This window comes from Marmota flaviventris, chromosome 7, assembly GCF_047511675.1.
Source record: "Marmota flaviventris isolate mMarFla1 chromosome 7, mMarFla1.hap1, whole genome shotgun sequence".
In the NCBI taxonomy this organism is placed as follows: Eukaryota; Metazoa; Chordata; class Mammalia; order Rodentia; family Sciuridae; genus Marmota; species Marmota flaviventris.
The window spans coordinates 38,908,283-38,931,992 of record NC_092504.1 but is presented as its reverse complement, the minus strand read 5'-3'; the positions used below and the strand labels follow the sequence as shown (position 1 = coordinate 38,931,992).

General features: G+C 41.0%; 1 protein-coding gene across 2 annotated transcripts in view; it reads left to right on the top strand.

Annotated features, from left to right (window-relative positions):
- The window catches only part of Tec (tec protein tyrosine kinase), a 113,872-nt gene that overhangs the window by 66,326 nt on the left and 23,836 nt on the right, over positions 1-23,710 (top strand). For both annotated transcript variants that reach the window (XM_071614263.1, XM_027938416.2), the window contains 4 exons: positions 6,322-6,426; positions 12,060-12,141; positions 12,837-12,965; positions 23,545-23,585. In XM_071614263.1, coding sequence (XP_071470364.1) covers positions 6,322-6,426; positions 12,060-12,141; positions 12,837-12,965; positions 23,545-23,585 — 357 coding nt within the window. The remainder of the gene's footprint in view (positions 1-6,321; positions 6,427-12,059; positions 12,142-12,836; positions 12,966-23,544; positions 23,586-23,710) is intronic.

Below are 23,710 nucleotides of genomic sequence, written 5' to 3'. Positions count from 1 at the left end.
AAGTTTTGTCGGCTCTGCCTTCTAAGTCCCCTGACCTCTCACCCATACACTGTCCCTGCTCTCCTTACCCTACTTACGGCCATTGAGTTGATGCAGATCCTTATTATCTCTCACCAAGAGTTAAAGTGGGAGAAAGTGCATGGGGTCAGGTGTAGAGTATGGCAGTGGCCAGCCTCCCTGTCTCTGCCCATTCTCTGCACTGCCTGAGTTCTCTTTTCAAAAACATGCCTTGGCATAGGCCTCCTCATTCCCTACCCTACAGCCGCTCAGGATAAATCTAAGCCCCAAAGTTTGGCATATAAGCCTCTTTCTAATTTGACCTTAAACGACTTTTCTGATGTCATTTTCCACAGCACCCCTGAGCCATCCTAAGCCTTAGACACAGTGAATTTCTTTCAGTTCTCAGAATATTCTATGTTTTTTTGTTTTTGCAGCTTGGAACCCTCAATTTTTTTTTAAAACAGGGAAACTTATCCTTTAAAAACCAAATCCAGATGTCATTTCCTCCCCCAAACCCCCAACTTGTCCTAGGCCCATCATTGCCCACAGTGAAGTGACATACATATCGTACCATAAAAGCACACCACTTTATCATTTCTAGATTATGACTCATGCCCTCACTTCTCCCACCATTCACTGTATTATTGTGAAATCCTCTTGTAGAGACCCTTACTTGGCTTTCCGTAACTTTGAAACTAGTTGGTGTCCTGTGAGTGTTCACTAGCAGAGTAGATGAAATAACGAATGAATAAAATTTTGAACATTTATATGCTAACTATAAAGGAAGATGTTTGGGTAGGAAAGCCCAAATGTTAATATATTGAGTGACTGTACATCACAAAGCACGAGTCTAGGGTGAATGACTCAACCCACTATCTAAGCCATCTCAAAATTTTCTGTACAGATTGAGCAACATCTGACATCTGCTTTCAGTAGCTGGGGCAGGCCGTGGGTGGCGATGGGCATTTTGTAAGCAGGCCACAGCCTGCTCTTAACAAGCTGGCAGGTGAGATATGCCACCTCAGAGCAATGTCTGGATAACCTCATGATGCCAAGAGTGATTTCCTTCAGGGCTGGGGCTTAGGGGTCATTAGATTCTTCCTTGTGCCATTAGTGTTTTCTAAGGTTTCTACAATGACCGTGTGTGTCTTGTGCTTAGGTGAGTGTCACTCAGACAGTTTCTTATACTCATTAACTGGGTCAGAACTCAGGAGCCAGGTGGGTAGCACTGTCTGGGGAGACCCTTGAGTGTCATGCAGCAGATCTTTACAAGCTGGCTCTCTGCTTACCTTTCCATCCTACTTTAGTCACACTTGTCTTTTTTTTTTGCTTTTAATTTAGCAAATATTGACAGGTCAGACCCTCTTTTAAGTGCTTTGCAGTATTAGTTCATTTAATTGTCATAATAAATCTATGGAATAGGAACTAGTATTATTCCCATTTTACAGATGAGGAAACTGAAGTCATGCCCGAATATGTTTTTTTTCTTTTCATATGTTGTTCGTTCTGCAGGATGTTTCTCTCTACTGTCCCTTTTCTGACATGTAAATCATAATTCATTTTTTTCTATATAGCACCAACTATATTATATAATAGTTTCTGTATTATTCTCTCCCTCAGGAAAACCAGGAAAAGTTATCTAACTTTGTAGTTAACTGTACTATGAGCATCATAATCGTTGCCTTGCAAGGTAACTGTGAGGATTAAAAGCTCCTGGCACAATTCCAAGATGACACGTGCAGGAAATGAGCTTTTCCTATCCTGTCTTTTTGTGCCCTGTGACACAATCATTGACACAGGCAGTTGTCAATAAATCCAGGGAAAAGGGGAGGGAAACCAGGATGACCCAAAGTCAAGGTCACCAAGGGAGAAGGGAGGGTTGGCATTCTCAGATGCTCAGAAAGCAGATGTCAACTCAGAAAAGACCGTTGGGCTTGGTCATTAGCGCTGTTTTTGAGAAGAGCTTTAGCAGTCTGTGAGGTGAGAGGCAGATTGCAAGTGGTTAAGGAAGAGTGGGCGGGAAGGAAATGAAAGCTGGGGGTGCAATCCTTTTCTCTTTCAGGAAGGGAGAAAAAGAGTTAGGGCATTAGCAGGACCAGAGAAGGGATCTTGGTTTGGGTGGGGAGGTTGAACAAGTCTGTAGACAGAAGTAAATCCTTAGAAGAGAGCAGCTGGGGAGAATGCACTTCTCCCTATCCTGGGGAACTCCCAGAATCCCTGTTGACCCTCCTGGACTTGGCTCCGTTCATTCTCTTACATCCTTGCAGCTGGTGCATCCCAGGGTCCAATGGGGTTGGGGTCAGTTGAGGTTCTTGCGTAATGTGTGTAGCTTGTCTGAGCTGCGATTTCCTCATCCATTAGAACAGGCAGAGTGCCTACCTCCCAAGGATTTTATGAGCATAGAATGAAGTCCTTCTGTTAAATGCCAGCTGTAGGGTCTCAACTGTTGTGTCCCTTTAACCTTCTCTTGGAGACAAGATGAAGGAGAAGAGAAAGGACAAAACCTTAGAATACTGTTGAACTGCAGGGGTAGGAAGTTGGGAAGGTGCTCTCAGAATGGCTGCTGTCTTCTCCACAAATCAGGGAGGAAGATTGTCCACCAAGGTGAGGGGAATAGGAAGGGTTTGCAGTTCTCACAGAGCTGCTGGTCTCCCTGAGGCCACCAGGTGCTCTCCACTAAAGATAAATAAAAGGACTGAAGAGCAGCAGTGAAGGTCTGGCTAGGTGTAGAGAGGACAGGTGAACTTCTGCAGCCAGGTGAGGAGGGACTTGGGAAAGGTGTGGACACAAGTGGGAACTGATAAAAATGTAAGGGGGTGGGATATTTGTGTGTGTGTGTGTGTGTGAGAGAGAGAGAGAGAGAGAGAGAGAGAGAGAGAGAGAGAGAGAGAGAGAGAGAGAGAGAGAGAGAGAAGAAGAAGGAGGAGGGGGGGAGGAGGGGGGAGGAGGGGGAGGAGGAGGGGGAGGAGGAGGGGGGAGGAGGAGGAGGGGGAGGAGGAAGAAGGGAGAGGAGGAGGAAGGGAGAGGATGCCCTGGTAAAATGGCAGCTGGGATAGTCCAGTCAAATGGGAGCTGCTGATGGCCGGAGAGTGGGGCAGGTATAAAGAGGTGTGGTGACACTGAGCGTGCAGACTGGGTCCCTGGGAGTGGGGTGGTGAGCCCAAAGGTTATAGAAGAATTTCACAGAATTAGGTGAAACAGTTTTCAGTGATTGAGGCCAGGACATGGCTGGTCAGCCCCAATAGAACAATGATTTTACTTCTTTTTTTTTTTCCCTTCTGTTTATCATATGAACATCTACCACAGGGAGGGGGGAAGTACCTTAGTCTTTATACAAAATTTAGTGTGGAATGCGTTGTTATTCAGCCAATTTTTAAAATTTCTATATTGTATTTATGATCATTTTAATGGATATATGATATCAGATTATCCTCGCAGATACTACTTTGTGTTCTTTTGGATTTCTCCCTGGAACAAATTCCCAGATGTGACATTACCATGCTCAAGGGTGTGGATGATGGTGGAGGGGAGGCTCTTGGTCTGCCATTCGTTAATTGCTTCAGGCAGATGTGCAGTGAGCAGGGAGGGAGGCCAACAGGGAAGTAAAGGAGGGCAGTCAACACTAGAGTCCCAGGGGAGTTATCTGTGAGCACCTCGGTCCACCTTGCTGAGCTCCCTGTGCCACCTCTACAGGAGGCATCTAGAGGCATCTATACCGGAGAAGGAGACACAGCTGGCTGAATTTGCATTTGTGATTGCGTCAGTGGAGTTTTGATTGGTTTTGCCTTTGATATTTTTCTTTGGGGACACTACTGTCAAGAAGTTGAAGAAATCAAACAAGGCATGTGCTGGGAGGGAAAGGCGATGAAAGGGGGTTTATTTCTCTGTTCTGGAGGTTTTTTGAGGCAATGACAAAACAATTTCATCTTTTAGAAATTAAATGATTTAGGGCTGGGGTGTGGCTCAAGCGGTAGCGCACTCGCCTGGCATGTGTGCGGCCCGGGTTCAATCCTCAGCACCACATACAAACAAAGATGTTAAAATGAGAGTTCATAACCCACTTGAATCAAAGTGTGAAATATGATATATCAAGAACTATGTAATGTTTTGAACAACCAACAATAAAAAATTAAAAAAAAAGATGTTGTATCCGCCGAGAACTGAAAAATAAATATTTAAAAATTCTCTCTCTCTCTTTAAAAAAAAAGAAATTAAATGATTTAATGGTTTTGATTATAATCATCACAGTGTCTTTTATTGGTTAATTTTAGTTATATATAACATTAGGATTCATTTTGACATAGTTATAAAAGCATAGAATATAATTTGCTCAAATTCAGTCCCAAGTACTTCCCCTTTCCCTTCCCTCCTCCCCTCAACACTCCCACCCCCACCCCGTTTCCTTCCCTCTCTTCTACCGATCTTTCTACTATTATACAATTTTTTACTGGGTCTTGTGAATATGCATAATGGTGAGATTCCCTGTGGTATATTTATATATGTGCATAGGAAACTTAGGTCAGATTCATTCCACTGTTCTTCCCTTATTGCTTCCCTCCTTCCTCTTCCTCAGTCACCTTCTTTTACTCCACTGATCTTTCCTTTCCCTCCCCACCACCCCCTTATTTTGGACTGGCTTCCACATATCAGAGAAAACTTTTGACTTTTGACCTTTGGGGTCTGGCTTATTTCATTTAACATGATAGTCTTCAGTTCCTTCCATTTACTGGCAAATGCCTTAATTTCATTCTTCTTTATGGCTAATATTTCATTGTGTTTATATGCCACATTTTCTTCATCCATTCACCTGTTGAAGGGCACCTAGGTTGGTTCCATACCTTGGCTATTGTGAATTATGTGGCTATAAGCATTAACGTGGCTGCATTCCTACAGTATGCTGATTGGATATATACTGGGGAGTGAGATAGGGTCATATGGTGGTCCTATTCCTAGTTTTTTGAGGAAGCTCTATACTGCTTTTTAGAGTGGTTGCACTAATTTGCAGACCCACCAACAATGTATGACTATACCCTTTCCCCCGTATTTCCCCAATACTTATTATTATTTGTATTTTTGATAATTTCCATTCTGACTAGAGATGAAATCTCCATGTAGTTTTGACTTACATTTCACTGATTGCTAGAGATAGTGAACATTTTTTCATATATTTGTGGGTCATTTGTATTTCTCTTTTGAGAAGTGTCTTTTTAATTCTTTTGCTCATTATTAATTGGGTTATTTGCTTTTTGAGTTCTTCTTATATTCTGGATATCAATGCCCTGAGGAATAAGTGACAAAGATCTATTATTCTGTATTGTCTCTCTTCACATTATTTTTTTTATGTATTAAATGAATTTATTTATATGCGGTGCTGAGAATTGAACCCCGTGCGTCACACATACTAGGCAAGTGCTCTACCACTGAACTACAAACCCTCTCTTCACGTTGTTAATTGTTTCTTCTTTGCTGTGCAGAAGCTTTTTAGTTTGATGTCATCCCACTTACTGATTTGTTATTTTACTTTTGAGCTTTAAGAATCTTGTTGAGGAAGTCAGTTCCTCAGCAGACATGTTGGAGTGGTGGGCCTACATTTTCTTCAAACAGTTGCAGTGCTTCTGGTCTAATTTCTAGGTCTTTGATTCACTTTGAGTTGAATTTGTGCAGGGTGAGAGATAAGGGTTAAGTTTCATTCTTTTACATATGGATATCTAGTTTTCCCAGCATTTCTTGTTAAAAGGTTGCCTTTTCTCCAGCATGTTTTTGGCATCCTTGTCTAGTATCAGATAACTGTATTTATGTGGGTGTGTTTCTGTGTCTTCAATTCTATTCCTCTGGTCTATTCTACCATGTCTGTTCTGGTGGCAATACCATGCTGTTTTTGTAATGATAGCTCTGTAGTATAATTTGAGGTCCCTTATTGTGATGCCTCCAGCATTGCTCCTTTTGCTCAGGAATGCTCTAGGTCTCTTGATTTTCCAAATGAATTTTAGAACTGTTTTTATTAGTTCTGTGAAGAATGCCATTGAAATTTTGATGGGAATTGCATTGAATCTGTATAATGATTTCATTAGTGTGGGTGTTTTGACAATATTAATTCTGCTTATCCAAGAACGTGGAGGTCTTTCCATCTTCTAAGGTCATCTTTAACTTCTTTATTCAGTGTTGAATACTTTTTTAAGAGTTAAAGGGAGATATGACTTAGTTCATTATTGAGGACATTGCAATATTTTGAATCGGTAATTTCATCAGCAAATATTACCATTAAAACATTTTTCTTATACCTTATGATTATAATGCTTTTCCCTTCTTTTCTTTCAACAGAAAAAATACAGAAAGGGGTTTATTGATATTTCAAAAATCAAGTGTGTGGAAATTGTTAAGAATGATGACGGTGTCATTCCCTGTCAAAATAAGTATCCATTTCAGGTAAGCTGGTATATTTTTGCAATAGTACGACTCTGGGCTTTCTGTCACCAGTTTTCCTATTTATCACTAGTTTGGTGACTGATTTTTAGGTTCATTTGCCACTTTAATAGTAATTGCTTTTCTTCATGGACTACTCATATCATTGTTGAAATATTATCTTCTTCTTTTTTGGTTGTTAGATTATACCAGGGGTCCTGAGTCTCTAAACCTCAGGTCTTATCTACTAGTGTTTAAATTTATCAGCAGGGCTGAACAAACTATGATGAAGTTTTCTCTCTGAATTTGAGAAGCTGGGAAGTGATAAGAGTTACTGTTAATCAGAAATGAGATGCAAAGGCTGCTTTTGGTGGGAAATAGAGTATTAGCATTATATGTTAATTGAACTATATTTTTAAGGGATGATCATATTATTTCCTATTTTTTCCTTACAATGATCCTGAACACAAGGGAGGTAAATATCATACTCTTCTTGCTTATGACTGAGGGGAATAAGCCTCTGAGATGTTAATGGCTCATCCAGGGCCACTTTGTGAATTAAAAACCAGCCATGTGCACATACATCTTCTTGCTCTCAAGCAGGATGGGTACCAATCCTAGGCCACTCCACATCCATGGCAGGAGGTTAGTGTACACGTGCCTTGAGAATTCAGGAGTTGGATATTGGTATTCGAGAGTTTACTGCAAACAGCACAGGACCCTGTCCAGCCCCTAACCAATCCCTTCTGTGGTTGGGACCATTTCCATGCCTTCTTTTGAGCAATGTACATCTATCATGGAAGTCATCTTTTATCCATGGCTATGGTCTCACCATGACCTGAGGGGCACACTGAAAAAAATCTCTTTCAAGATAATATTAAGTGGAATTTTGTTTGCTTTTTTTTTTTTTTTTAACAAAACAAAACAAAATTTTATTTAAAAAAAAGTTTTTTGAAAACATTTTCCAACTTGGAGATCAATATTACCTGGATGTAGTGAGCTAAAACATCCAAGCTTTGAAATTGTATCTGGGTTATTTTCAACTAAGAATACTAAAGGAGAAAGGGCTACATTTCCATTTTTCCACTCCTTATTTTATTTCTCTGAGTGAAGGGCCTGGAGGAGAGTTAGGTGCTGAAGGAGGTGACACTGAAGTCACGCTGCTAGATTTACCACTTACTGCCTCTGTGACCTTCTGTGAGTCACTTCACCTTTCTATATCTGTTTCCTGTTCTAAATGAAAATGCTAACGATAGCAGTCATATGACAGGGTTGTCGTGAGGGTTCATGAAGAAATAGCTGAGACATGTAGTAAGAGCAATATGTTAGTTGCTTTTATTATTATTGTTATTGGTACCTTCTTGCTATTGCTGCTGTTATTACTACACCTGCCCCCCCTCCAGCCCCGATCTAGAATGAGGCCAATTTAAATCTTCTTCATGGTAAATATGTCGAATGCATCTATAATTATGTGTTTGTGTAATTTCATATGAAGTTTGGTGAAGAACCCTCCCTGCCACACTTCTGATGGCTCTTAGACATTCTGCGGGGTGGCAGGCAATGGGGATCAATAGTTCTCATGATTCTGGACTAAGAATTAGGATTTTTGATAATTAGAGTATTTCTAAAAGAAAAGAGATCTATTCTGCAAGCTTTGGATTCATTTTAAGAAGGATGATTAAAAAAAAAAACAGGAAAAAATAGAACAGTATTCCATCCTTGAGCCATTTTCAGTAGTTGAGATGAATAGACATAAGAGCAGTTTAAAAAATCTTAAAATCAATTTAGAAGAGATAAACTTGAGCTCTGACTATGTAATTTAAACCAAGAGGATTTGAACGTTAAAAGAAATCCTCTTGTAACTTAAGTATAACTAAGGAAGTGGAGATTCTAGTTTCACATCTTGATAGTGAAATTTTCTACAAAGTCCAAATGGCGGAAAAATAAAAAAAAGAAGTGGACATTTTCAAAAGACACCAGGAGAAGAAAGGAATATTCCTCTCCGCATATTCTAGCCCAAGGAAGGACAGAGGAAACAGCTTATGCTTTCTGGTGGCATTTGAGGGTTCCCCCAGGAGGTGGCATGTCCTTCCCGGGTTTTAAACCCAGATCTACCTGCTACATCTGTGCTGTTTCTCCTGCACTACACTGTAGTTAAGTCTGTTGAATGGAATGTAGATTTAAATGGGAGGGAGGATAACTGTCAAGGTACTATGAGTATTTCCTCCCAGTTGAAATGGTTTCTGCCCTTCATCAAGGGAAGGTGGCCAAGCTCTTGCTTCCTGACAACCTCTGCTACTGTACAGTGACTCACCAGAAGTCTTGAGGCACCTGAGAAACCTAGTTCTCACCCTGCCACAGGTGCTGTCCACAAGGATGACATAGAAGATGGACCCGATGTGTGATCTGGGCTTTGATGAAGGGAGGACTCAGGCCCCTAAATATCTCTCCTTCCTGTCAATCTATCAGAGATGCCCAAATTAGATACTTATTATTTGGGTTTAGGGTGGTATTTCTAGAAATTTCTTGTACAAATATAAATGCCCCAAGGGAGCGAGGTAATATATCAAGCTAGTTTTAATTATCGGAACTCTTTTAAATTTGGATTAACTTTACTTGGATTAGCTGGTCTTTTAGTTTATTATTATTTTTTACTTGTAGATGAACACAATACCTTTTATTTTATTTATTTATTTTTATGTAGTGTTGTGAATTGAACCCAGTGCCTCAGGTGTGCTAAGCAAGTGCTTTACCACTGAGCTACAACCTCAGCTGGGATTAGCTGGTCTTTAATGAACTTTAACAAAGTTACAAAGCTCATGGTACAATATGAGCTCAGTTTTGTGAAGAAATTAGTCTGCATGGGGCCTGGAAAGACAGACTTTAGGAGGGAACTATCAAGGGGCCATTTGAAGTGTTTGGGAGAAAATACATGAATAAGAAAAATATCTGGGAGTGTGTAAGTTGGTTTTTGGCTGCTGTGACCAAAATGCCTGACAAGAACAACTTAGAGGAGGAAAAGCTTACTTTGGCTCACCGTTTAAGGAGTTGCTGTCCATGTTGGCCAACTTCATTGCCCTGGGCCTGAAATGAGGCAGAGCACTGTGACAGAGGGTGTGGCTAAGGAAAGCTACTTATCGCATGGCAGCTGGGAAATAGATGGGGAGAGAGAGAGGAGGAGAGGAGCAGAGAAGAGACTGGGAAGAAGATAAAATCTTCGAGGGCATGTTTCCAGCAACCTACTTCCTCCAACCAGGTCCCGCCTCTCAGTAGTCCATCCAACCATCAGATGGATTAATCCACTGATAAGGTGAGAGCCCCCATGGTCCAATCATTGCCTAAAAGCCCCACCTCTGAACTTTGCTGCGTTGGGGATTATCTCTTTCAACACATGAGCTTTGGGGAACATTCCAGATTCAAACCACTATTGGGAGTTAGATCTTATTCATATGACTTAACCTCAGCTACTTTGGTTTTCTCATCTGGAAAATGAAAATTCTAACACTTATAAAGACCTGCGTTGCTCTATGGATAAAACAAGGAAGTGTATATAAAGTACTTAACCCCATGTAGTACTCCGTAAAGTAAGTCATTATAATAAAATAAATTATTCTCATAATATCCCACAAGTTTCTGGAAGTTCCAAAGTCTTTGTACTTCTTTCCAGACACATCAGTGAGAATTCAGAATAATTTCACTGGTGCATTTTAATCTCATTCTTTTTGTACTATCGGTTGTCTGGGCAAATCTGGGTTAGGTGTGAAAAGTATGTAGCAAATAAGGAAACATCTTTCTATGCATCTCCTTCTGCACTTTATCTTTCTGTTGTCATTTCTCACCTTTACTTATTTTTTTTCTTTTTCTTTTCTATTTATGGTACTGGGGATTGAATCCCAAATGCTTTATCACAGAGCCACATCCCAAGTCACTTTTTGCGTTTTATTTTGAGATAGGGTCTTGCTAAATTGCTGAGGTTGGCCTCAAACTTCCAATCCCCCTGTCTCAGCCTCCTCAGCCACTGGGATTACAGGTGTGCACCATTGTGGTCTGCTCATGTTCTGCCTTATAATAAGGTTTTCTAGACATGTCTTGGAATTAGCCTTCATGTTTGATTCATTTTTGTATCTTAGTCATACCAAAGAATGTTCTACAACTATTTATCCCATGGTGTTCACACGCTGTCAGAGTGTATTAATTTCACTAAGATAAATGAGAAAAGACCATTTTAATGAAATGGTCCTAATGTTTACTGACCAGGGTCAAGAACAGCCATTTATCAATGGGTGATTGTTTTCTAATTCAGTAGGTGTTGATGTAGTAAAGGGAGGGATCTAGCCTCATATTACTTTGGGGTCAGTCAGTGTTTTTCAGCTTTGTGATTGTTCATTAGGGGTAAAGTGAAGAAATTCCTGGATTAATTTCCAGCCTTACTTTATTATTAAAAGTATAAAAATAAGACTAATTACGGGGCTGGGGCTGTAGCTCAGTGGCAGAGCACTTGCCTAGCATGTGTGAGGCACTGGGTTCAATCCTCAGCAGCACCACATACATAAATAAATAAATGAAATAAAAAGTATTATGTTTACCTATAACAACAACAACAACAACAAAAAGACTAATTGCCAGACAGCCTACCTCTGAAAGAGGTGCTATGGTTAAAAGCTTGGCTATTGGAGTCAAAATCCTAGCTTTCTACATTACCAGCCAAATTATGATGGGCAGGTTAGGTGGCACACATTAGGGGACACCATTTCAGTGCCTCCTGAAGTTTTTCGAGGTTGGAAGGCCTGTAGATAACCATATTTTCCTCTTCTGTAATGGAAATAGTTTGATGGGAGGACAAATTGAGTTAGTATCTATAGAGCATCTAGCTGAGAGCCAAGATTGCCAGTACTAATTAAGTTGGATACCACAATTTTTGATAGTGGCAGAAGGAAACTCTAGGAGTGAATCTGAAGGAGTAGTCAACTTATCTAAAATATTATTTAGAAAAATATTGGATTAGAATAATAATCCTGTTCCATCAAATTTATCTAAGGAATCTTAATTAAATTGAAAGAAATAACAAGATTAATGAAACATCTTGATCTCTGCATGTTTTTTTTTTAATAAAAAAATTAGTCTTTTGCAAAATGTGTGCCCCATTTGTTGTAGAAATAAAGAAATAAATGTGCTTTTATGAGAAAGGAGTTTAGGTTCTTTGGATCTGAGGTAAATGACTTTTTTTTGGTACTAGGAATTGAACTCAGGGGTACTTGACCACTGAACCACATCCCCAGCCCTATTTTGTATTTTTTATTTAGAGACAGGGTCTCACTGAGTTGCTTAGTGACTTGCCATTGCTGAGGTTGGCTTTGAACTCATGATCCTCCTGTCTTAGCCTCCAGAGCTGCTTTGATTACAGGCATGCACCACCAAACCTGGCTTAAATGACTTGTTTTTATTTTATTATTTTTATTTTTGACACAGGGTCTTGCTAAGTTGCTGAGGCTGACTTTGACTTGTAATCCTCCTGCCTTAGCCTTCCAAGTGACTGAAGTAAATAATTTCATTCTGTCACTTGAAACTCATTTATTGGTGCCCATGGTTCCAAGGACTCAGACAGAAGTGCTGTGTCTAAATATTTATCACTGATTTCATTTTTTATTTTATTTTAGGTTGTTCATGATGCTAACACACTTTACATTTTTGCACCTAGTGCACAAAGCAGGGACCGATGGGTGAAGAAGTTAAAAGAAGGTAAAACTCATGTAATAAAATATTAATCTGCGCATCATTTTAGAACATGTCATTATGACTAAAACAGAAATACAGCCAATATATTTTGCAATTCTAATCTCTTAACTGACACTACATGTTTCTCCAAGGCCAGTCAGCTACAGCATGTGAAAACCAGCAGATGGAATCAGATTTTAAAAATCTGATTCTTTCTAGTGGTACATAGTTTCTAAGAAAAGCATGCTTCCATTTAATGTGTGATATTTAATGTGTGATGTATTTGAAGGTGATAAAGAATGGGCTTTTATGATAACAGGATTTAGTATTTTCTAAGAAATGTCTTATGTAGTTGATATTTGGTGTGGATGGATTGACACACACACACCAAGTGTTTGAAGGGTAAATGGCTGCACTATCCTCATCACTTGTCCTCTGGAGCAAAATGCAAAGTGGTAGTGGGCTAACTTTTGCTTTTATTCATCATGGAGTAGTATCAGTCACTTCTGCTCACAAACTCACAAGGATGTTTCATTCAAAAAAAAAAAAAAAGGAGGTGAAAGAGAAGCATCTGGCTTTTCTGAATGCTGGGTCGCATGATGTTATGAGGGTGTTTTCATAATCAACATGGTATCCAAGGAATGATTGGCAATGTTACTTAGCAAACATTCTGTAGTCTGTTCTATTTCACTAATCATTAATGTGTCTGTGAATTACAGAAATAAAGAACAACAATAATATTATGATTAAATATCATCCAAAATTCTGGGCAGATGGAAGTTATCAGTGTTGCAGACAAACTGAAAAGCTAGCACCTGGATGTGAAAAATATAATCTTTTTGAGAGTAGTAAGTATTCATTTTATTCTGTAATTATATTGTGCTCAAAATGGGCATATCATTGGTACGGTGGCATGAATTTGATTTGGATTAAGTTCATCACACTTTCTAGAAAATGCAAGTGTGTAGGTGTGTTTTATAAGAATAATTAGAATAATGTGTTAAGTTAGCAGTGGGACCTTTTCATGGAATCAAAAGCAAAGGTCCCTTACAGGGAACCTGTAATCTGTTTCCAAGTCATGAGCCTAATATGTCACCATCAACAGCTTTTATTCATTAATGTTTATATATTTGTCAGCAAGTAAACTCTTCCCAGATGTGTTGCTAGAAACCTCGTGTAGCAGTGCATCTGCAGTCTAAGTTAGTATCATTCTCGTTTTGATGGGGCTTTGAGGTATGGCCTTTAGTAATGGCTTCACAGTCTGTCAGAATGATTAAGTGTCACAATGCTACTCACATGTAAATGTTCAGATGAATAAAAATGTCGAGGGTTAATCTTGACACCTTATAAATCCTGAAAATGAGAGGCCTTTAGTCATAAGTTAAAAATACACAAGGACTCAAAATTGCTAGTGTGATAGGACAGTGGGTATTGTGCTTCTGTTTTCCTGCTGGCACCATACATGGTGCTTGCCATATCAATCAGAACCCATCAAGCTTTTAGATATAAGCAGAATGGGCTATTTGGTAGGGATGCTGGCTTATGCAAGAGGCTGGCCTTGATTCTGTAAGTCTCTCCACCTGATTGTCTTGGGGTATCCTGACATTAATTTAGCACATTAAAGAGAAGGTCCAAGTTTCCAAGTCTGTTATTATTTCTTAATTTTTCAATTCTTAAGGTTTAGTATTAGTGCACAGTGTAAGCTGCTGTTAAAATAAAACAATAAATGGGATGGTATCAGCTAAAAAGTCCCTTCACAGAAAAAGAATCAATCAAGAACGTGAAGCGGAGTTTAAAGATGGCGGCGAGGGGAGTGCATTGCCCCCGTGTGCTGCTTCACTGTGTGGGAGTATGACAAGTCAGGACGGCTAAAGGATATCTTGTTAGGAATTTCCAGCAATAGTGGGGTGCTCCGGAACCTGGAGGAAGGATTTCCATCGCACGAGGATCAGCTACGGGGACTCAAACGCGAGAGGTTTGTCGCACTGCTTATTCAGCAAATCGGCCCGAGGCTAGAATCTGCAGCGTGCGCTGGGATAGAGACGCAGGGTTACAGCGCTGCAGTTTCTGCCAGCCGCGCAAGCACCGTACTCAGGGCTGAATTCTGGGTTCGAGACGGGGGAAGGAAGCGGTCCATCTCGGTTCTCCACACCGGTCAGACCACAGAGGAGGCCAGCAGCCACCATGTTGGTAAACTGACGTCACCACCGCTGTTTTCGACTGACCGCAGCTCATTCAGCCATAGAACAGGTAATTTCAGGCTGCAATTCGCCTGCGGCATGCAGACAGATTGCTAGGGCTCAGCGCCTGGGTGCTTCTTAGAAGCTGATCTTATCGGAGTGAATACCCAGCGCGGAGCGGCTGCTGAGCCCGCGGAGGCTGCTTCTTGGACCCTGCGCCTACCAGAGCATACAACAAGCACTAAGCAGCCGAATTACGGCTCCTGGAACTGAGCCCGCGGGGACTGCTTCTTGGAGCTTACATTTATAGGAGCTTACACCGAGCACGGAGTGGCTGAGTTCTGGCTCCCGGAACTTCCCTGGCCCCGGGGCTAGGAGCCCGCGGAAACTGCTTCTCGGTCCGGGTCCTGCTGAGGGCCGGTCAGGACTCACCCGGTGCTTTGGTTGCCCGGCAAGGGGAACGAAATGCTGCCATTCGCATAGGATACCAACATGGCAGAGATCTGATGTCTGCAGAAAGCGGCGGAGGAGGGAACTTCAGCAATACCAGTGGTAACATAAGCAGTTGGTCTCCTGGTAGGGGGGGTGAGGCACAGACACCCGAGTCTCCTCAATTTGTCGTCGAGCCAGAGGGAAGGAGCCGGGCCGCCGCCAGCACCCGGAGCAGGCCCAGCGGCTTGCCAGCGTGGTGACCGCGTGACCCCAATTGGAGAGGGGGCGGAGCGGAGCCGCCACCCGCAACCGCAAGGTGGGCAGACCCGCGACCCAGTGGTACATGGGCGTGGTAGGAGGGGCAGGGCAGAGCCGCGGTTCGCGCTGTGACGAATGAGCGTGCAAGGTAAACAGACCTGTGACAGCCTGGCGGGTCAGGCCCAGTGGCCTGCCAGTGTGGTACACACGTCACCCCAACTGGAGTAGGGGCAGAGCAGATCCTTCTCCCACGCCCGGATCAGGCCCTGCCGGTGTGGTGGTCACGTGACCCCAATCGGGGGCGGAGCAGAACCGCCACCCGTGCCCGCAGGGTGAGCAGACCAGGGATCAACCTGTAGATCAGGCCCAGGGGTCCGCAGGCGTGGTAGGAGGGGCAGGGCAGATCCGCCGCCCGCGCCTCCAAGGTAGGCAGACCTACAACAGACCTGCGGATCAGGCCCAGGAGCCTGCCGGCGTGGTACAAACACCACCCTAATTGGAGTAGTGGCAGAGCAGAGTCGCCGCCCGTGCCAGGAACAGGCCCAGTGTCCTGCAGGCGGGGTAGTCACGACACCCCAATTGGAGTAGGGGCAGAGCAGAGCCTCCACCCGTGCCCGAAAGGTGGGCAGATCTGCGACCGACCAGCAGGACAGGCCCAGTGGCCTGCCGGTACGACAGACACGTCACCCCATTTGCAGTAGGGGCAGAGTAGAGCCGCCGCCCACGCCTGCAGGGTAGGCAAACCTGCAACCGACCGGCGGATCAGGCCCAGTGGCCTGCCGGCGTGGTACACTCGTCACCCCAATTGGAGTAGGGGCAGAACAGAGCCGCCGCCAGCTCCCAGAACAGGCCCAGTGACCTGCCGGCGTGGTAGCCACGACACCCCAATTGGAATAAGAAGAGAGCAGAGCCGCCGCCCGCACCTGCAGGAAAGATACGCAAGCAGTATGAAAAGACAAGGAAAGAAAGGACCACAAGCAATGCAGGTCAACGCAACTTTAGAAGAGGTAACAGCTGCAGCAGATGGAATGTCAGATAAAGAATTCAGGATATACATGCTTCAGATGATCTGGAGTATCAAGGAAGACATTAAACAGCAAAATCAGACAATGAAAGATCACTTCGACAACGAATTACGCAAACAAATCCAGGAAGCAAAGGATCAACTATACAGGGAGATAGAGGTTATAAAAAACAAACAAACAGAAATCCTAGAAATGCAGGAAGCAATAAACCAACTTAAAAACTCAATGGAGAATACTACCAGCAGAGTAGAACACTTAGAAGATAGAACATCAGACAATGAAGACAAAGTATTTCAACTGGAAAAGAACATAGACAGCTCAGCAAGACTGTTAAGAAACCATGAGCAGAACATCCAAGAAATATGGGATAACATTAAGAGACCAAATTTAAGAGTCATTGGGATACAGGAAGGTACAGAGCTCCAAACCAAAGGAATGAGAAGTCTATTCAATGAAATAATACAAGAAAACTTCCCAGACTTGAAGAATGAGACAGAATCCCAAATCCTAGAAGCCTACAGGACGCCGAATGTGCAAAATCATAAGAGATCCACACCTAGACACATTATAATGAAGATGCCCAACATACAGAATAAGGAGAGAATTTTAAAAGCTACAAGAGAAAGGAAGCAGATTACATTTAGGGGTAAGCCAATCAGGATAACAGCTGATCTGTCAACACAGACTCTGAAAGCTAGAAGATCCTGGAATAACATATTTCAAACACTGAAAGAAAATGGGTTCCAACCAAGAATTGTGTATCCAGCGAAATTAAGCTTCAGGATGGAGGATGAAATTAAAACCTTCCACGATAAACAAAAGTTTAAAGAATTCGCAGCTAGAAAACCATCTCTTCAAAACATCCTCGCCAAAGCATTACAGGAAGAGGAAATGGAAAATAACAATGAAAACCAACAGTGGGAGGTAGGACAGTAAAGGGGGGGGGATAATCAAAGAGGAAAACAAACCATGTTTAGTAACAGAAATAAACAAATATGGCTGGAAGAACAACCCATATCTCAATAATAACCCTAAATGTTAATGGCTTAAACTCACCAATTAAGAGACACAGGCTAGTAGAATGGATCACAAAACAAGACCCAACAATATGCTGCCTACAGGAGACGCATTTGATAGGAAAGGACATACATAGGCTGAAGGTGAAAGGTTGGGAAAAATCATATCACTCATATGGACTTCGGAAACAAGCAGGAGTGTCCATACTCATATCAAATAAAATAGATTTCAAGCCAAAGTTAATCAAAAGAGATAAAGAGGGACACTACATACTGCTTAAGGGAACCATACACCAACAAGACATAACAATCATAAATATTTATGCCCCAAACAATGGTGCAGCTATATTCGTCAAACAAACTCTTCTCAAGTTCAAGAGTCTAATAGACCACCATACCATAATCATGGGAGACTTCAACACACCTCTCTCGCCACTGGACAGATCTTCCAAACAAAAGTTGAATAAGGAAACTATAGAACTCAATAACACTATTAATAACCTAGACCTAATTGACATATATAGAATATACCACCCAACATCAAGCAGTTACACTTTTTTCTCAGCAGCACATGGATCCTTCTCAAAAATAGATCATATATTATGTCACAGGGCAACTCTTAGACAATATAAAGGAGTAGAGATAATACCATGCATCTTATCTGATCATAATGGAATGAAACTGAAAATCAACGATAAAAGAAGGAAGGAAAAAGCATACATCACTTGGAGAATGAACAATAGGTTACTGAACGATCAATGGGTTATAGAAGACATCAAGAAGGAAATCAAAAAATTCTTAGAGATAAATGAAAACACAGACACAACATATCGGAATCTATGGGACACATTGAAAGCAGTTCTAAGAGGAAAATTCATTGCTTGGAGTTCATTCCTTAAAAAAAGAAAAAACCAACAAATAAATGATCTCATACTTCATCTCAAAATCCTGGAAAATGAAGAGCAAAACAACAGCAAAAGAAGTAGAAGGCAAGAAATAATTAAAATCAGAGCTGAAATTAATGAAATCGAAACAAAAGAAACAATTGAAAAAATTGACAAAACTAAAAGTTGGTTCTTTGAAAAAATAAACAAAATCGACAGACCCTTAGCGATGCTAGCGAAGAGAAGAAGAGAGAGAACTCAAATTACTAGCATACGGGATGAAAAAGGCAATATCACAACAGACACTTCAGAAATACAGAAGATAATCAAAAACTATTTTGAATCCTTATACTCCAATAAATTAGAAGATCGTGAAGGCATAGATAAATTTCTTAAGTCATATGATCTGCCCAGATTGAGTCAGGAGGATATAGAAAACCTAAACAGACCAATATCAATTGAGGAAATAGAAGAAACCATAAAAAGACTACCAACTAAGAAAAGCCCAGGTCCAGATGGGTATACAGCAGAATTTTACAAAACCTTTAAAGAAGAACTAATACCAATACTTTTCAAGCTACTTCAGGAAATAGAAAAGGAGGGAGAACTTCCAAATTCATTCTATGAGGCCAACATCACCCTGATACCTAAACCAGACAAAGACACTTCAAAGAAAGAAAACTACAGACCAATATCTCTAATGAACCTAGATGCAAAAATCCTCAATAAAATTCTGGCGAATCGGATACAAAAACATATCAAAAAAACTGTACACCATGATCAAGTAGGATTCATCCCTGGGATGCAAGGCTGGTTCAATATACGGAAATCAATAAATGTTATTCACCACATCAATAGACTTAAAAATAAGAACCATATGATCATCTCGATAGACGCGGAAAAAGCATTTGACAAAGTACAGCATCCCTTTATGTTCAAAACTCTAGAAAAACTAGGGATAACAGGAACATACCTCAATATTGTAAAAGCAATCTATGCTAAGCCTCAGGCTAGCATCATTCTGAATGGAGAAAAACTGAAGGCATTCCCTCTAAAATCTGGAACTAGACAGGGATGCCCTCTCTCTCCACTTCTGTTCAACATAGTTCTCGAAACACTGGCCAGAGCAATTAGACAGACGAAAGAAATTAAAGGCATAAAAATAGGAAAAGAAGAACTTAAATTATCACTATTTGCAGATGATATGATTCTATACCTAGCAGACCCAAAAGGCTCTACAAAGAAACTATTAGAGCTAATAAATGAATTCAGCAAAGTGGCAGGATATAAAATCAACACACATAAATCAAAGGCATTCCTGTATATCAGCGACAAATCCTCTGAATTGGAAATGAGGACAACCACTCCATTCAAAATATCTTCAAAAAAAATAAAATACTTGGGAATCAACCTAACAAAAGAGGTGAAAGACTTATACAATGAAAACTACAGAACCCTAAAGAGAGAAATAGAAGAAGATCTTAGAAGATGGAAAAATATACCCTGTTCATGGATAGGCAGAACTAACATCATCAAAATGGCGATATTACCAAAAGTTCTCTATAGGTTTAATGCAATGCCAATCAAAATCCCATCGGCATTTCTTGTAGAAATAGAGAAAGCAATCATGAAATTCATATGGAAAAATAAAAGACCCAGAATAGCAAAAACAATGCTAAGCAGGAAGTGTGAATCAGGCGGTATAGCGATACCAGACTTCAAACTATACTACAGAGCAATAGTAACAAAAACAGCATGGTACTGGTACCAAAACAGGCGGGTGGACCAATGGTACAGAATAGAGGACACAGAAACCAATCCACAAAACTACAACTATCTTATATTTGATAAAGGGGCTAAAAGCATGCAATGGAGGAAGGATAGCATCTTCAACAAATGGTGCTGGGAAAACTGGAAATCCATATGCAACAAAATGAAACTGAATCCCTTTCTCTCGCCATGCACAAAAGTGAATTCAAAATGGATCAAGGAGCTTGATATCAAATCAGAGACGCGCCGTCTGATAGAAGAAAAAGTTGGCTACGATCTACAGTCGGTGGGGTCGGGCTCCAAATTCCTCAATAGGACACCCATAGCACAAAAGTTAATAACTAGAATCAACAAATGGGACTTACTCAAACTAAAAAGTTTTTTCTCAGCAAAAGAAACAATAAGAGAGGTAAATAGGGAGCCTACACCCTGGGAACAAATCTTTACTCCTCACACTTCAGATAGAGCCCTAATATCCAGAGTATACAAAGAACTCAAAAAATTAGACAATAAGAAAACAAACAACCCAATCAACAAATGGGCCAAGGACCTGAACAGACACTTCTCAGAGGAGGACATACAGTCAATCAACAAGTACATGAAAAAATGCTCAACATCTCTAGCTGTCAGAGAAATGCAAATCAAAACCACCCTAAGATACCATCTCACTCCAGTAAGATTGTCAGCCATTAGGAAGTCAAACAACAACAAGTGCTGGCGAGGATGTGGGGAAAAGGGTACACTTGTACATTGCTGGTGGGACTGCAGATTGGTGCAGCCAATTTGGAAAGCAGTATGGAGATTTCTTGGAAAGCTGGGAATGGAGCCACCATTTGACCCAGCTATTCCCCTTCTTGGTCTATTCCCTAAAGACCTAAAAAGAGCATGCTACAGGGACACTGCTACATCGATGTTCATAGCAGCACAGTTCACAATAGCAAGACTGTGGAACCAACCTAGATGCCCTTCAATAGACGAATGGATAAAAAAAATGTGGCATTTATACACAATGGAGTATTACTCTGCATTAAAAAATGACAAAATCATAGAATTTACAGGGAAATGGATGGCATTAGAGCAGATTATGCTAAGTGAAGCTAGCCAATCCCTAAAAAACAAATGCCAAATGTCTTCTTTGATATAAGGAGAGTAACTAAGAACAGTGTAGGGACGAAGAACAGGAGAAGAAGATTAACATTTAACAGGGATGAGAGGTGGGAGGGAAAGGGAGAGAGAAGGGAAATTGCATGGTAATGGAAGGAGACCCTCAGGGTTATACAGTGGAGGAGGTAGAGAGAGAGGAGGGGAGGGGAGGGGAGAGGTGGGGAGGGGGGAGGGTGGAGGATGGGAAAGGCAGTGGAGCACAACAGACACTAGTATGGCAATTTGTAAATCAATGGATGTGTAACTGATGTGATTCTGCAATCTGTGTATGGGGTGAAGGTGGGAGTTCATAACCCACTTGAATCAAAGTGTGGAATATGATATGTCAAGAAATTTGTAATGTTTTGAACAACCCACAATAAAAAATTAAAAAAAAAAAAAAAAAAAAAAAAAAAAAGAACGTGAAGCGACAGCCTACAGAATGGGAGAAAATTTTTGACATCCGCACTTCAAATAGGGTGTTAATTTCCAGAATATACAAAGAACTTAAAAAGCTTAACACCAGAAAACCAAAAAACCCAATCAGCAAATGGGCAAAAGAGCTGAACAGACCCTTCTCAAAGGAATAGGTATGAATAAACAACAAATATTTGAAAAAATGTTCAACCTCTTTAGCAATTAGAGAAATGCAAATTAAGACTACACTGAGATTTCATCTCTTGCTAGTCAGAATAGAATTATCAAGAATACAAGTAACAGTTTAATATTGGTGAGGATGGGGTGGAAAAAGATGCACTCATACATTGCTGGTAGGTCTGCAAATTGGTGTAACCCCTCTGGGAAAGCAGTATGGAGATTCCTCAAAAAACAAGGAATGGAACCACCATTTGACCCAGTTATCTTGCTCCTTGGCATATATCCATACACTTAATATCAGCATACTATAGTGACACAGCCACATCAATGTTTATAGGAGACAATTCACAGTAACTAAGCTATGAAACCAACCTGGGTACCCTTCAACAGATGAATGGATAAATAAATTGTGGTATATATACACAATGGATTTTACTCAGCCATAAAGAAGAATGACTTTATGACATTTGCTGGTAAATGGATGGAACTGGAGACTATCATGCTAAGTGAAATAAGCCAATCCCCCCAAACCAAAGGTCAAATGTTTTTGCTGATACGTGGAAGCTCAACCACAATAAAGTGGGGGAGGAGAATAAGAGAAGTTCAGTAGATTAGAAAAAGAGGAACAAAAGGAAGGGAGTGGGGGATCAGAATAGGAAAGACAGTAGAATAAATCTAACGTAATTTTCCAGGGTACATATTATGAAAATGCCTAAGTGAATCCCACCATTGTGCCCACCTACAAGAATGAGGTCCTTATTAGAAAAGATATATCTCATGCTTATATAATTTTATAAAAATGGATTTGATTGTCATGTACAACTAAGAAGAGCCAATTAAAAGAGGGAGACAGAGTTGTGGGGGGGGGAGGAAGAGAGACCTGGAAGTTGCAGTGACTTAAACTAGAAGTTCATCTCGGTTTCATGGTGTAATCCCAAGGTAGGTGCTGGTCCAGGGCTGGCAGGTGGTTCTGCAGGTAATTCCTGGGGTTGTTCCAGTTCCAGTGCTCTCTCTCTTCCTGGTGTCAGAAAGGGGTAAAGAGGCCAAGGATGCCTGTGGGAAGACCTTTTAGGGACCAGATCTAAAATTGGCACACCCCATTTGTCTATAGAGCTCTTTGATTAGAATTTCATCTCATCTGTGTAGCTGGATAGTCATGTGCCAGCAGAGCTCTGGCAGAGGAAGGGACAGGCTGCCACACCTTCTTAATTTCATAGTGTTGTCATTACAACACTCCTTCTTATCCACCGGGATATTCCCAAGACCTCTGGTGGATGCCTGAAATCATGGATAGTATCAAACCCTATATATGCTATGATTTTTTTCTGTACATATACACTTAGGATAAAGTTTAATTTATAGATGAGTCACAGTAAGAGGTTCCCAACAACCATAATAAAATTGAATAATTTCGTGTAATAAAAGTTATGCAAATGTCGTCTCTCTCTCAAAGTATCTTATTGAATTGTGGATCTTAGTAACCTCAGCATACAATTTTTTTTCTTCTAACTCAAGAAATGTCAGCTTTTTCTTAAAGGAAGCCCTTTACGGCCTCTCTTTGGCATATCCAGATCGCCAGCATCACTCATCACTGCTGTAGCACTTTGAGGCCATTATTAAGTAAAGTAAGGGTTAGTTCAACATAAGCACCATGACATCACCAACTGAGGCTGCTCGGTGATTAACGGGGCTGGGAGTGGATGCAGCGTGGATGTGCTGGACAAAGGGGTGATTCATGTCCTGGGAGGGACTGAGTGGGGACTGAGATTTTATCATACTCCTCAGAGAAAGGTTCGATTTAAAAACTTAAGAGTTGTTTATCTCTGGAATTTTCCATTTAATATTCTGTATTGTGGTTGACTCAGAAAAACTGAAACTATGGAAAGTGAAACGACAGAGATGGGGGACTACTGTAATTCAGTTTATTTTTAAATTGCATATACATTATGGAGAACCCAGTTTAACAGTGGTGGGGACACAGAGGCAGAGGTACTGGCAACACCCCCTTAGTCGGGCGGACAGGTCCCTTGCCTGTGTGTTCTGTTTTCCTTGAAGCCACCAATATCTTTATCGATCATTGCTACACAGCATTTTGACCTATATTTGTTGTTGGCATTTTCAGGTGTAAGAAAAGCACTACCTCCAGCCCCAGAAACGAAAAAGGTAGGTGATCTCTTGCATTGGGCAGTTACGTCTAAATTTTCAGCCTTTCTGTCCTTAGGTTTTGGAGGGATTTGCAGCTTATTAATTATGTTTAATATGAATAAAATATTAAAATGAATATTAAC